General features: G+C 39.7%; 1 protein-coding gene and 1 long non-coding RNA gene across 7 annotated transcripts in view; one reads left to right on the top strand and one right to left on the bottom strand.

Annotated features, from left to right (window-relative positions):
• The window catches only part of BLTP3B (bridge-like lipid transfer protein family member 3B), a 53,316-nt gene extending 42,144 nt beyond the window's left edge, over positions 1-11,172 (bottom strand). For 2 of the 6 annotated variants that reach the window (XR_007904116.1, XM_051784780.1), the window contains exon 1: positions 10,983-11,163. Coding sequence is in view for 4 of the 6 variants with exons in the window: in XM_051784780.1 (XP_051640740.1) it covers positions 10,983-11,026 (44 nt within the window). In the remaining 2 variants the exon portion in view is untranslated. Of the gene's footprint in view, positions 1-3,632; positions 3,780-9,275; positions 9,433-10,424; positions 10,727-10,982 lie in introns of those variants that run through there. The other 4 variants (XM_051784783.1, XM_051784782.1, XM_051784781.1 and 1 more) reach the window with 4 other exon arrangements.
• A 126-nt stretch (positions 11,173-11,298) lies between these two features.
• Positions 11,299-13,674, top strand: LOC127469927 (uncharacterized). Its single transcript, XR_007904128.1, has 2 exons — positions 11,299-11,676; positions 12,434-13,674. It is a non-coding gene; the product is annotated as an uncharacterized LOC127469927 (long non-coding RNA).
• The last annotated feature ends 812 nt before the right edge of the window (positions 13,675-14,486 follow it).

A 14,486-nucleotide genomic window follows, 5' to 3' on the forward strand; every position in this document is an offset into this window, starting at 1 on the left:
CGTAAGGCACTAATGAAAATTTTTCAATGACATGATAGACCAGGGGAAAAAAAAAACCCAAATTTAAAAAAACAAACTTCTATAAAAGATGTCTATTTTAATCCTTAAGACAGAAGAAATAAGATTAGAATCAGATAACTGATATTTTCTCTTGGTATTTCAAAAAACTTCAACCAAAAAGCATCATAAAAGATGCTATAAAAAATAACAAAACAGTAAAGGCTTAACGTTAGTATGTGTCAGAAGACTGCAAGAGCAACATTATCTCACACCTCATTGTCCAAAGGATATGCAGAAAGCCAAAGGTTCTGAATATAGTTAGTAATGCCCTAGAAAAAGCTGGTGAAGTACCAGAAACCTTTGAGTGAATCCTGGCTGTCCTAGGGATGTTCTACTTTTTATGAAGTGCATTAAAGTAGTATTTCCCCCAGCAAAAAACCATTAGCTGTGCTGTATATAAGTTTTGGAATAAAAAACTTTTAGCTCCACAGGCTGAGTTAAAATGTGTAAAAGTTGACAGGTAGCATAAAAGTTACATTCATCAAGTCCCCAGAAAACTGTCCTTCTGAGGAACACAAGACAGCAGCAAATGGCTTTGCAGCAACAGGTGACTCATCGCTGATGCAAGATACTGAACATCCAAAGATATAATGCATGGAAACTACTGGGTTGCAAGTGAAAGGTACATTTTTAGGCAATAAAGCTGGAAGACAAGAGACAATTGATGAAAAACTGCCTGAGATACATAAAGTATCTGAGTACTTCTATGTATAAAAAAATGAATGGTAAGTAGTACTAAATATCACCACAAAATATGATGGCACATCCTCATCTTGGACACTATTTCTGTTTCTTAAAATATTAATATTTAGAAATAAAAATTACAATTTTTACTATAAAAATCAGCAATTGATGGGGTTTTTTTAGTACAAAGAGTTAATTGGATGCTCATTTACTTTAATATAAGAACACATGAAACTAATGAGAACACTTTGAACACAAGCAAAAAGAAACTAATTGCAGAACATTGTAATGCCCATGAAAACGTCAGGACAGAATACAGTACCAAAATCAAAAGCTCAAAAGAATTTAAAAAAAAAATTAAAACTTAAGGCACTTGTGGTAGGGTTTGTGGGGAGAGGCATCACCTTTTATGTTTACAATATAGTAGGATTAATTAGACACACTGACACATAAACGCTTAAGTTCTTTATTTATGAATATACATTAAGTTGAAAATAAACACTTGTGAGGATAAATTTTATTATTTTTGGACAAAAAGTCCTCCCACAAACAGTGACACTCTCACTTTCTGCACCAGGAAGAGAGCATTGCCACAGCAGCACTGTAAAATCTCACCACAGTGTGAGCCAGTGAGTGAGCAGTATGCAAGGCAAGAGTGGTGTGAGAGGCCATCCTCCAGCCCGTATCCAGAAGTCGTGTCTATCAGCCATGTTGTGTCCTGCATGGATTCCCAAATACCATGCCATTTTCTCCCAAGAAGCCCCTGTCAGAAGATGAACTGCAAGGACTACCCTTCCCTCATTCTGCAAGTTATAGGGAGTCGCAGGGGACTCCTAAGTGACAATACCAACTGCAGAAACCGCACCTCCACCAGACCTTTCAGGTACACCCCTCACCATCTATGATACCCAACTGGCACCCTCTTATAACCTCCAACATCAGTTTGTACAAGAGAAGGGTATCACCCCTTTACCCAAATGCACACAAATGCATGTATGCTCTGTTTAATCACACCTTGAACTTCTGCAGCACTGTCAGGTGTGTATTTGGTGGCTGAGTGCAAGATGGAGAACCCTCCTTGGCCTGCTGGATGCCCAGCATGGAGAGGATCTGCATCATTTGCTACAAAGCATCCTGTGAAGGTGCTCACAGCCCAACCCTCTGTAGCAGGACAGGGCATTCCCCTGTTCACACACCCAGCCTGGACCTACTACTCTCATCTGGCCACGAGTTATTGCACAACAAACAAGTACAAAACACTACCTACATCCCTACAGATTCAGGTGGGACTTTTAAGGCTACTGTACAGGACCTAAACCATCTAACACTCATCAGGCTTTTTGAGTTATCATCGTCTAAAGATAGATCTTCCTTTCCAGGAAAATTACTTATTAGGACCCTGGCTCAACAACCAACCCATACTTGTGTAACACCTCTGGTGCAGTTTCACACACACCCCTCCTTATCTCTCCCATCCTAGGAGGTAGAGCACTGAATAGTACATCTGTTTGCTGACACTTTCCAAGTAATTGCTTCCATTTCATCACAACACAGAAGGACTTCAGCATGGGCTTCTACTCCAGGTGACTTCCTAAAGGCATCTTTATACACTCCTACTTTCTCAAATACTGACATCCCTACCAAGTCTCTTGACAGTACATAAAGCTTCCCCTAGTTAATCTTGTAACAACACATATAGGAAATTATTTTCTTCCTATTTGGAAAAACTGTATTGCTTGCCTTTTGGGTACAGGCAGAACTGAGACAGCTGCTGTCATCAATGATTATTATCTAATTATGTGTCATGCAGCAGATCTGCACAGACGCGGCCAAGCCCTGTGCATAAATGAAGAGCTTGCACTGCATGAATGATAATCATCTTGCAAGCAAAATATTGCTCAAGCAATTTATCTTTCATTTATGATATATCCTCACCCAGACCAGTATGAGCTTTTGTATTCCATGAGTCTTTTCACATCCAGCGTAGAAATAGTCAATATGACCAAACCCAAAGAACTTTTTTCAAATGTGTCAATCCTATACGTGTCAGGCCTTAATGATATGTTGAGGACAAGAAAACATAAAATCCTTAATATATTAAACCGCATGTGGCAACGTATATGCAACTTGCACACTGTAGGCAGGAAAAAAAACACATTTTGAGAATTTGCTAATACTTGAAAACTATTAAATTCCACTTAAAATACAACATTCTGTACCTAATGCAAAGAAAAGCCATTTGATAAAAAATAATTTTAGAAATTTAAAATCAAGAAATAATGATACAGAGTAAAAGTATGACAACATCTGCCTTTTGGAAACTGCATCCTTTATTTATGTGACATTAGGAGGTATCTTTTTTAATGCTAACTGATCAGATCTCACACGAAAATAAGATCTTTTGATAAGACAATAGCTATAAGAACTATTTTAATTTTAAAAAATGAAATAAAATCAGCTGTTTTCTTTTGTAAACTAGGTAAAAAGCTGACCGATCCTTCAAATATATCATTACAGAGGTAATAAACATTGAGTAATGAAAAGGAATTAAGTAGATACAAATGATAAACAGCAAATGTCAAATAGCCTAAAGATACTGAGAAACACCTAGATTACATTTAGAAAATACACATTAAGATATTTTTATAATGGGATGGCTGATTTACTTCATAAATCAGTTTTGCAAATTTAGTTTAGGACTTATAAAAACCCCAAAGAAATCAGAATACATAGCTGCATGGCAAACAATTACTTTTTGCAGAAGTGTAAGTTACAAAAAGAAGAGAAAATCCAAGTAATATTTTACAGAGCTCATTTCACTCCCAAATTTATATAAATGCATACCACCTCTTACATTTACTCTACAAAGGTGGGAGAGGGGAAGTTACCTGAGGGCAAGGTATTCAGACATAAGGCCCCTACTCCTGGTGAAAGTAAGTGGTCAGTTGCCATGGCTTCTGAGAAGCTTCTGGTACTCATTTTGGTAGTAAGGATATTCACAGCAAACCAATCTCCACCAGAGCCAGCTGGGATCGCTGCAGGGAATGGGACACAGGGAACACACAAGGGATCAAGTTCAAAGGGAAAAAGGAGTGATACAATAATGTAAGAGAGTTTTAGCTGAAGATAACTACAGTTACAACAGTTTGTTACACATCATGACATTACAGAACTCAAAAGGAAACAGACCTATGTAAAATACTAAATTCCCATAAGAATATCCCTTGCTGTTTGATACTGCAATACTGCAGCCCCATTGAATGAATAGTTTATGGAGAAAATTGTAACTATGTAGAGAAAAGAGCTATATAATATAACCAAGTGGTTTCAGAGATATATTTTCAGTAAGTATATTTGGAAGATGAGAAGGAAGATAGCCCAGAGATGCAGCATAAGAGGGTTTTATTTTATTTTTAAATGGGATGCAACTTTTCAGTTTTGTTTTGCCTATCCTAAGATTTCTCATCCCATATTATTTGTTCCTATTCACAGTGTCTCAACCTCAGCTATTCAAAATTCACACTAAGAAACCTCATCTTACAGGGACTTCTGGATTTGGTTTTGTATTTGGGGTGGCGCTGCAAAAACCTGCACACATCTGACATTCTGATTTTGCAGGCTACGAAATTTTAGCAAATATGTTTCTCAAAAAAAAAAGTTTTCTGTTAACTGTCTTCACTTTGAAGAGATGTCTCAGCCTAAATATAATTAATTCCAACACTTCTGGGTGCAATAAAATCCAAGCATTTGGACAGTGCCCTTGGTAGGCAGTTTGTTGGGATACTTGAACAGCATTTAAGAGATTTATCACTAAAGTGAATTACAGACACTTAGCTACAAATTATTATTTTTCTCAGGTTTCCAGATCTCCCGCAATGGGAGAAACTACAACATGAAAACTGCCCTAGAAGTAAGCAACCACATAACTTTCACATTCCTGAGTAGCTGTATCCCAAGGTTGCTTCTTAACAGAAGCAGCAAACAACTCTGAGGAAAAAAAAGCTCTGGTAATCTCAAGCTATATGGTAAAGCTGCATGGCAGACCTGCCATGAAATCCATGCTGGGGACATGCTTCCTACAGCAAGGCTCATACATCCACCCAGGGGAGGCTGGAAGTACCAAAAGCCACAGCCTGAGCTGGAGCTCTTTCCTCTCCTGTTTTTTCTCATGAAAAAAAGGGACAATGAAAAGATCTGAATCCTGGTTAGCACCAGCTCCACAAAGGTATACAGAACTCCCACATAAGTTCCTGGACTGAGAAACCTGGGTTGCCTCGCAAGAAGCCAAACCTGAGATATGTTAAGCAGTTACTTGTTAGCAGTTATTCTCATGATTTGCAAAAAATCTGTGAAGTAAATCACTTTGTGTAGGCCTTTATAATTCCATTAATGTTTCACCAGAAATTATCTAATCTCCTCTATCCAACCTGCTTGTAGGAAAAAAAAAAAGCAAAAAATAAAACAAGACACTTTAACAAGCACATCTCACTCTGGAAGTTTAGTACATAATTTTATCTTCCTTTGATATTAAAAAAAAAAACAAACCAAAAAACAAACACACCAAGGCTTTGGCAGGAGAAATAACACATTTCAAAAAAATGTAACTGTGGCCTTTGTTTTGATTCTTACATACTCAATAATCACTTGAACTTAAGAGACAATTTTATTCCTTCACAGGCTTATTCAAATATCTTTTTTTTTCCCTGAGAATGCTTCATACTACCATGTCAGCTACTTGAATACAGTGATCTTCAACATTATTTTTGATGTGAAACTTATTTCCCACTAAAACTATTCTGAGAATTGTTTAAAAAAAATTATTACAGACATGTAAAATGCTGCTGATTGTGCAAATGCACTAATTTGTATTATGTGTACACAGGAGTTGTCCAACTTCAACAAAGCTTCAGCAGAACTTTAGTTGTACAAATACAATGTCTGTAGACTCAGCATCCAGATTTATAATACATTTGCAAAAATAATCTAAAACAAACTGAAAGGTAGAAGTCAAATTCTGTCAAATACTGAAAGCTTGAGATCTATCTGAGATGTAACAAAAGATTCAGTATCCACTCTTAATAAATGTAATGATTAAGAATTCTACCAGAAAATACATTATTGCCTGTTTATCTCCAAAATACCTTCATAATTTCATAAAGCACCATGGCAATTTCAGTTTAGATTATGGAAGATATTCTGTCACAGAAGCTCAAAACGCAATATGATGCATGAAGCTACCAACAAAAACAGAACAAAGTGAAAGTTTTCTATTTCTCTTGAAAAAAAACCAAAAAACATTTACTGATTCCTTTACGCTCATCAAAACATTACCAACACATTCACATAGACAAAACTGTTGGTATGAAATCTCCACTTAAATACTAATAGCATTGAATTTCAAACATATGGAAATTTAAGAGATACAGGATAATAATGAAACTTTAAATTGCTCTTCCTCCTCGTTCTCTTCTGCTGTCTCAAGCAGTTCTGCTTTACCACCTGTTGTTTTTCAGGCTTGTTCTTTCATTAAGCGCAGCACTTGTTTAATGCTAACACTCTCCCTAAGCATTCAGACTCAATACAGATTCATTCAGGACAACATAGGTTGTTATGCCTACATTGTGTTCTGCAATTTTCCCACATGCTACACAAGCCAGTAAAGTCAGTCATGTAGAATACACTCTGTAAAATCACTACAAGCAAAGAGAGAAGCGGCAAAGTACACATTTTGTGTGCTTTGGCTGCTAAATGAAGTAGATAACTTCCACAAAACTAAAGTGACATAGAGGTGGAATACACAAAACTGAAAATAAGCAAAAAAACCCTCTTATTTTGCTACTAGCAGAAGCTTCAAAGTTCATTCAAACAATTTTGGTAATTTACTCCCAGGAAGGAATTCTAGCCAAATACATTCTACATTCTAGCCAAATAAAGGTGTTACACCGGTATATTCTAAAAGGAGTCACCTCAGATCTCTTGAGATGGCAACATCCCTCACCAATCAGGCATGTCTTACTGGTATAAAAGCAGGGAAATATGCAGGGCAAATATTTAGGTAAGACATGTATCAGTGGAGCTGTACCAAATCCTGTAGGATATCACTGCTTATATCAGGATCAGATGATCCAGATATCCACATAATTAGTATGCTATTCTTTGTAAACCCAACATTCATATGAGCTTTACAATGATTTCCCGACTATGAAGTGAAAACAATTGTCACAAAATCATGCAATTTTTTTCTATTGAAATCTTAGTATGCTCACATCCTTTGCTTCAGGTGAGCAGAAGCAAAGGTCTAAGTTCACACAGAACATTAACTAATGACACAACTGAAAACAATTTGGGTTTCTGCCATACCAAAGAGTTTTAAAAGTCTTACTGTTTTCTTTGTGAAAATAGCAAATAAGACACAAAGAAAGAATGTAATTTTAAGTTGAACTATGTGCTGTCATCGATAAACTTAAGAGTTAATATCTAATTGAGATGAAGAATGTCATATTCAGTGAGGCTACTTAACATAGAGGCAAAGTTTGTAAGCTGAACTCCATGGTTCTTAGACATATTTTGATAAACAAAACTGTTTTTCACAGAAAGGCATGGATAACATGGATAATGCAGATACACAGAAGAGTCAGACTGCTCATTAACTAGACAGTAAATTTCAGTGATACTAAAAGTCAAAACCAAAAAACACTTGGAAATATCCTCATACAAGTCTGTACTAATAACATCTGATCTCTGTCTATATCCTGGATACACACAACTCAAGATTCAAAGCCCTAACATAGAGATAATCCCCTTATAACCACAGACAGTATAATAGTAACACCACAGTGAGCTTGTGTAGGGCAATCTAGATTCCTATTGGAAATCTTTAACGCCATTGTTTCATACAGTTGTCCACAAAGTCTAACTGAGGAAAAAAGAAGGAATGCCGAAGGATATCTGCTATCAGCATAACAGATGATATCATCATAACAGAAAAACTTGCAAGAAAAGGTGCTGAAATCTCTCACCCATTGAAAATATGTAACAGCATACATGAAGATTCAACACAAGTTTCAGTTCACTGGGAACTCTTCACAGAGTAATGATCCCAACGCTACAGAGAAGACTTTTCTTAGGCACAGTGTGTCTTTCCTACCTTTGTAAAGGATGATGCCATTATCCAGACACTTGTTTCATTTTAGGGCACATATATTACGAAACAAAGACACTCCATCATCCGCATTCACCAAAACCTCACCTAACACAATATGGAGCTGACGAAAATTCAAGCCTCCTAATGACAAACTCATCTCTACAGTTTAGCAGCTACATTTAGTTTCATATTCCACAGCATGCACCATGTAATCCGAAGAGCAACAAAAAAACATGTATTTTATTCCTACCCCTTCCCTCCTTCTCATTTTCTACCACAGCCTCGGAAAAGAGCAGTGCATGTCAAAGATAGAGGACATTTTAAAAAATTTTAAAAGGTTGAGAAAGCAAAAAACTCATCACCAGATCCTGACATAAGTTTGTTACAAGTTGAGTAAAACAAGCTTTATTACCTTCACTGTTTTTAAGATGTAACATAGCAATAAGTAAAACCCTTTATAAAGATAAAAAGTAATTTAGATATCAAAACTGTTTCAAAATGCAGTTTGGGTTGTCTTCCTCTTCTTGTTCTCAGATCCTAAAGACTCATACCTATGCAAAATTTTTCCTGGCTAACAAATGTAGAATGATAAGGCTCCTTCACAACACCAGAGACCATTATCAGTTCATCTAAAAGCACTGTGAGCTGCTAAATGGAAACTGCACTACTAAATGACACAATGCTTTTAAATTTGCAAATACAGTATCTAGATATTTAAAAAAGCTGCAAATTGCTAACATGTGATTAACTGATATTGCAGCAATCTTCATGGCAAACATTGCAAAATCAATTATGATTTTGGGGGGAGCTGGACAAGACCTCTAGAGAGCCCTTCCAACCTCAACTGGTCTGTGATTCGTGGCATAAAATGAAAGTACTTCTCTGTAACTGAAGGAACAAGTTCTAATCTTCTACTTGTTCTTCGAAGTACATATTAGATTTGTCTTTGTTCAAACATAAAGAGAAATACAATCATTAAAAATTAAAGTAAATTGAGGTAACAGGGTAATTCTTTCCACTATTCCTTCTTTCAATAGATTGTAATCCTGTCACTAATACCTGCTTTGTTGAAGATGACAAACAGGCAGCAGTTTCAAGGAACTATGACAATTGCAGAACAGAAACCAATAGTAACAGAGTAAAAAGTGAAAGTGTCTCTGTATTGCAGGAAATTCCTTATGCATTTGGCTCCATAATCCTGTTCTTACAAAACATATTAAAGAAAATCCTGAAATAATATTATCATTTTTGTTGAAATATTGAGCTCCTGAAATTTAAAAAGCCACCAGACTTACAGGTGCATGTGTCACTTGAATTCTGTTTTTCTGAGCAACCCACTTCTGCAACCACTGAAGCACAGCGAAAGAAAGCAGAAAGAAAACATTACCTGATCATGTGATTAAGAACACTCATAACAAGGGGCTTAACAATGCTGTCCGTATTTTAGGTAGCAAACACACTCTTTCAATGTCAACACAGTATGGATCATGAGCCTCAACTTCAACTTGGAAACCTCAGATCATCTGTCATATTCTGTAAGCTTCCTAAAAGTGATGAAATGTGTCATAATCACTTGACATAGCCTTGTTGCATAAGCATTATCACAACACATGAGAAAGCAAACACAGATTTATCAACACTAAAAAGTACTTAGTTCTAATCTACTCAACTGTTTATTTGAAAAACTAGACAAAAAACAGCTCATCTTACTGTTGCCTAAGTCCCAGGCACATTTCAGAGTCTAACCTGTAGTGCAGAGTCTAGAGTTCACTCCTCTTTCCATACAGCTTGCTATATAGCAATTTAGGACACAAACTTAAATTCAGCTATTCTGTGCACACTTCTGATTAGAAAGCTGACTCAAGGCTGATGACATCTTCACACTGCACTTCCATTCACACAGTGCTCAGCTATTTTCATGTGAGGACAAGATTTCTTTATCAGCATTCCCAGCTACATAACTCATGAATAGGATGAAGAAGAAAAATTATTCTACTACTGCTTCATACATCATGTTTAGCAGATAGATATCAAAGGATTTGGAATGAAAATGGTGTTTTTTCATGTGCATCAACAACAGATTAGTCAAATGACAATCTGTCAATTCATTTGGTTTGATTTCCTCTATAAACATTTTCAGAAATACCACACAAAAGTAGAATAAAACATTTCAGAAAAAAATAAGCAAAAAATGGAACAATATTTCAGGTTATATGTTTTAAGATACAAAAGTAAGCTCTGAAGAATTAGCAACGCTGTGGTATCATGACATATCAAGTACCTAACAGGTTTTTGCCTCTCTTTAGAAAACCTTGAGAAAAATGTGATGTGGTTTTTCAAAACTGTATCAGTCAGATTGTGTACTTTCTGCAGTTTCTCCATCTTTCAAACACACGACATTGACAGCCACATAATTTTACCGCAGGTTTGTTTGGTTGTTTTTTTTGCTTTAACCCGCGAGGCACGTTAGACATGATTTCAGTCACACAGAAAACGACGAACTTATTTTCATCTCTCTGCGTGCACCCGGACGCACCTTTTTTGTCGCCCGGCTTCACCTATGTCTGCAAGAGCTCAGATATCGCGACCTGAGCTGCAAGGACACAGGCCGAGCTCCCTCAGCCCGGGCCAGACAGCGCACGGGGGCGGCTGCTATAACCCCCCCCGCCTCGGAACCACGGCGAGGTTCGGGGTGTTCCCCGCTCCTCTCCCTCTGCACACCTCGAGCAGCGGGGGCGGGCACCGTCTGCCCGGCGGGGAGGCGGCCGGAGCCCGGCGGTGACTCACTCGATGACTCCCTCCTGCGCCAGGCACACCGACCCCCTCCCCGCTCGCCCGCCGGGCACCGGCTGAGGGGGCCGCGGGACAGCCAAGCGGCTGTCGCCGCCGGACAGTCCCACACGAGCACACGGCCACCCCCTCCGCCTCCAAATCACTGCGAGGAGGCGGCTCCAGCTCCACCCTCCGCGGGCAGAATGAAGCCCGGTCCCTCCGCCCCGCACTGGCCCCGGGGGCCGCTCTCTGGGATAGGGACCCGCCGCCACCCACGCCCTGCACATCTCTCAGCCTGCCCAGGGCATCGCGCCCCACTGACCTGGAGAGATGCTTCAGGATCTGCTTCTTGATAATCCCCGCCATGGTGTCTCTCTGCCCGCGCCCCTCACGACAACCAGCCGGGACTAGGAAAGCGCCTCATCCCTCTGCGCGCCCCTGCCCGAGGCGGGGAGAGCGCCGGCAGCGGAGCCGCTGTCCCCGCTCGCGCTCACTCCGTGCCCGCCGCCATCTTGGCTGCAGCATCGCCCGGTGACGGGGGCGGGACGGGCCCGCAGCCCCCGCCCCGCGCGGGGAGAGGCGGCCCCGGCGGGCGGAGCGGGGCAGGGTCGGGGCAGCGGGAGCGGCGACTCCTCCCCTTGTTCGCTCGCAGAGCTTGGGCAACGGCGCCGTCCGGGCTCAGCGCCCACAGCCTGTGCCCGCCCCAGTGCCAGCGCCGCCGTCCGGGCTCAGCGCCCGCAGCCTGTGCCCGCCCCAGTGCCAGTGCCCGCCCCAGCTCTAGCGCCCCCCTTTTCCCCGCTCTCCTCCGCCAGCTGTTTCTTTCATCCCTCTTCAGCCTTCCCATCTCCAAAACTCTGAAAGCGTCTCTTTGCGTCCCCGCCTGTGGCTCTATCCTTCCTCCCGCCTGTGGAGCGTGTCCAAACAGCCGCACACCTTTGCATGGGCCTGATCTTGGCCGAGCTAAAAGATAGGATGGCAGCAGCTTCTACAGCACCAGATAAATGGAACATGGCAAGGTGAAGAGCTTACTGTCAGAAACTTATAAGGCTTTGGCAATACATTCTTATATATACACACGTATATATTTCCCTTAAGCTGAATTTCTCAAACCCAGAGACTTGTAAAATCATGTTTCTCCGGTGCTTATATTTCACTGGGTATCTGTGGCAAGTATAAAAACTATGAGTTATTTTACTTCTGAAAGAACAGCTTATCATGCTGTAGCAAAATCTCCAACTTAGTTAAAAAATAATTGCCTTGTATTAGTTTTGTTCATCCAGTAACCCTCTTGTCTGGTGGTCCCTCATTCAGAAAAGGTATCTTGAAGAGTTTCAGTGGTAGGTAACCAAGGACTCTATAAAAAGTAGTATTAACTGGGAAAAGAAAAAGAAAAAAAATTATCAGTTAGAAAACTAACAAGCTTTTCAGATGTGACCTCCATATGAAGGATGGCTTGCTGCCTCTGTAATAGTCTAGAGCTGCAAAGGAAAGACATCAGATAGTATTTTCTCTGCTTCTCATATGCATAACATTAATAATTTACAAGCAATGAACCAAAGCCCCAAGGACCTTTAAGTCAGAAATATGAAGCAGTAACAGAAAAAACAGGTCAGGAGATGAACATTTTCAATTGATTTTTCCAGACATTTAAAAAACAGTCAGTTGTGCAATACTGACCTCATTATATTCTTAAAAGAGATTTATAAAGTAGAAATGAGCTGTGTATGAAAGCTAACACTTTATGCCTGTTTTAAGTTCAATTTTCTCAACTAGGAAAAAATCTACCAGTATCATGGAGAAACAATGCTCATCATCATAATGGATCAGCTTCTTATCAAGAGAAAAAATATGAGGGGCAAGGAAAGCAGGACCCATGCTGCATGTTCTCTTTCAAATGTCTTGCAAGCATAGCACTGACAGAACAGGGGAAGTCCTGAAGCTCTTCACCAATGTCAGAACCGAAAACCAGAAATATTTCTGTGCAGCAGGGCTGATCTGAATTGTAACCTCATGTTATCCCTCCCATCTCCTGGAGCACACTGAATGGAGGAACAGAGGAAAATGCACAGATCAACACAAACCACATACCACATTGTCCCCACCACGTAGGGAATTAGAAGGGCACCAGCTTTCCATGTTGATTTCAGACCTACCCAGTCACCATGGACCTGCCTGGTGATCTCTGGACTATGTCTGATTCTTACTCATCCCACTAGTCCTGATCCTGCCCCTGACTTGAGGATTGACTTAACTTGATGTTGGACCTGCTTTATCATCAGCTTGATGACCTGGGCTCTGGGCTTCCCTCCCACCCTTGCCAGCCTTGTTCCCTGGTGGTGGGACAGGCCCTTTCTAGCAAGGTCCTACCCTGCTGGCCACAGTATCCCTCCCAGCTCCTGGCTTCCCTCCCTTATCTAGCAGCTGGCACTCATGTTACCAAGAAAGAACCCCACTTGTGAGTGTGTCCAGGATACTAAAATGATCTCAAAGAAAAAAATTGTCTTATGCTTCCCATAGGTATTTTCAGGGCCAAATTGCGAACACTTAATTTAACAGAAAACCCAAGAAGGCGCGGATGTAGAGTTTTCCATCAGGCAGTCACCTCACCCATCAACCTGCCCCTCACTGTCACCTAAATAAAGGTAGAAGGATTCGAAGTCCTGGATAACGCCCTCTCTGTCAAAGGGTGCAATAACTTCTTCCTCAAGGGCAACTTCCTTTGGATGTTCTAAACAACCTGCAAATTCTGTACGTGGCACCATTCAGGCATTCTGAGGCTGCGTGTTCCCACAGAGCAGAGCCATTAAGCACCTGTGGTTTGTATAGGGTGTGCAGAGGGAGTTTGACTTTTCATGTGGTCATAGGGATTTCTGAATTATAAAAACTGGAATGGAATTGAGAGAAAAAAAACCACAAAACCAAGTAGAACTCAAGCAGCTTCAGAAACATGAAGGTCACAGAATTAGCAAAAAAAAAATTGATTTTCCCCTAATAAAGGAGATGTGGTTAAAAAACCCCAAAAAACAACAAAACACAGCAAATTAAATGTGACCTAAGTTTCAGTGAATGCTTTGTACCATACTTGCAGAATGAGAAATTTGGCATGGCTTCATATGGATAATGCAAAAGATAATGGTCTGTTTTCAAATGCAGATGTGCAAGGCTTAAGTAGTCTGACAGACCATTATTCAAAGAGCATCACAAAATATCAATTCTCACTGTTGTAAGGGGCAAGGTACAAGGTTTGCTGCTGCATGGACTTTTGAAAGTCCTATTTATGTGTCCACGCTGTGTGGCTGACTTTGTTACGTACTCTAACAACAGAAAGTATTATCAGAAGTGCCATTGCAATACATGAGTGAATGTGTAAACAAACTCAATAAATATGTATGAATTGCCCTCGGGTAGCAGTGACAGTAAATATACCAACTTTAGTTCCCAGAGATTTTAAATATTTATGTGTATCAACCACTACACATAAATCTAAGTGAACTCTTAATAGCCTGGTGCTTGTCCTGTAGGTCCTGAAAAAAAAAAAGAAAGAAAAAAGTGAAACTAACTCTGAATCCAACATAAGGCACTGAATGATAACAGATGAAGTTTCATAGAACTGGAGCTAGTATCTAGAAGGGAAAAAGTAATTTACAGAATTCTGGCTTTCACCTTTGTTTTTACAAGGCAAAAGTTAGCAATAGCTATGATGATTTTTTGAGTCTAAAATATTCTTTTAAGAAGTTTCTATGAGTTAAAGGATGAAGTAAAAGTTATGTAATTTTAACAGTAATATTGTATGTTTCTCTTTGACACTGAATACTTAAATAATTTG

The sequence above is a fragment of the Manacus candei genome, unplaced genomic scaffold (genome assembly GCF_025592945.1).
Source record: "Manacus candei isolate 608988 ecotype Guabito, Panama unplaced genomic scaffold, ASM2559294v1 h1tg000018l, whole genome shotgun sequence".
Taxonomy (NCBI): domain Eukaryota; kingdom Metazoa; phylum Chordata; class Aves; order Passeriformes; family Pipridae; genus Manacus; species Manacus candei.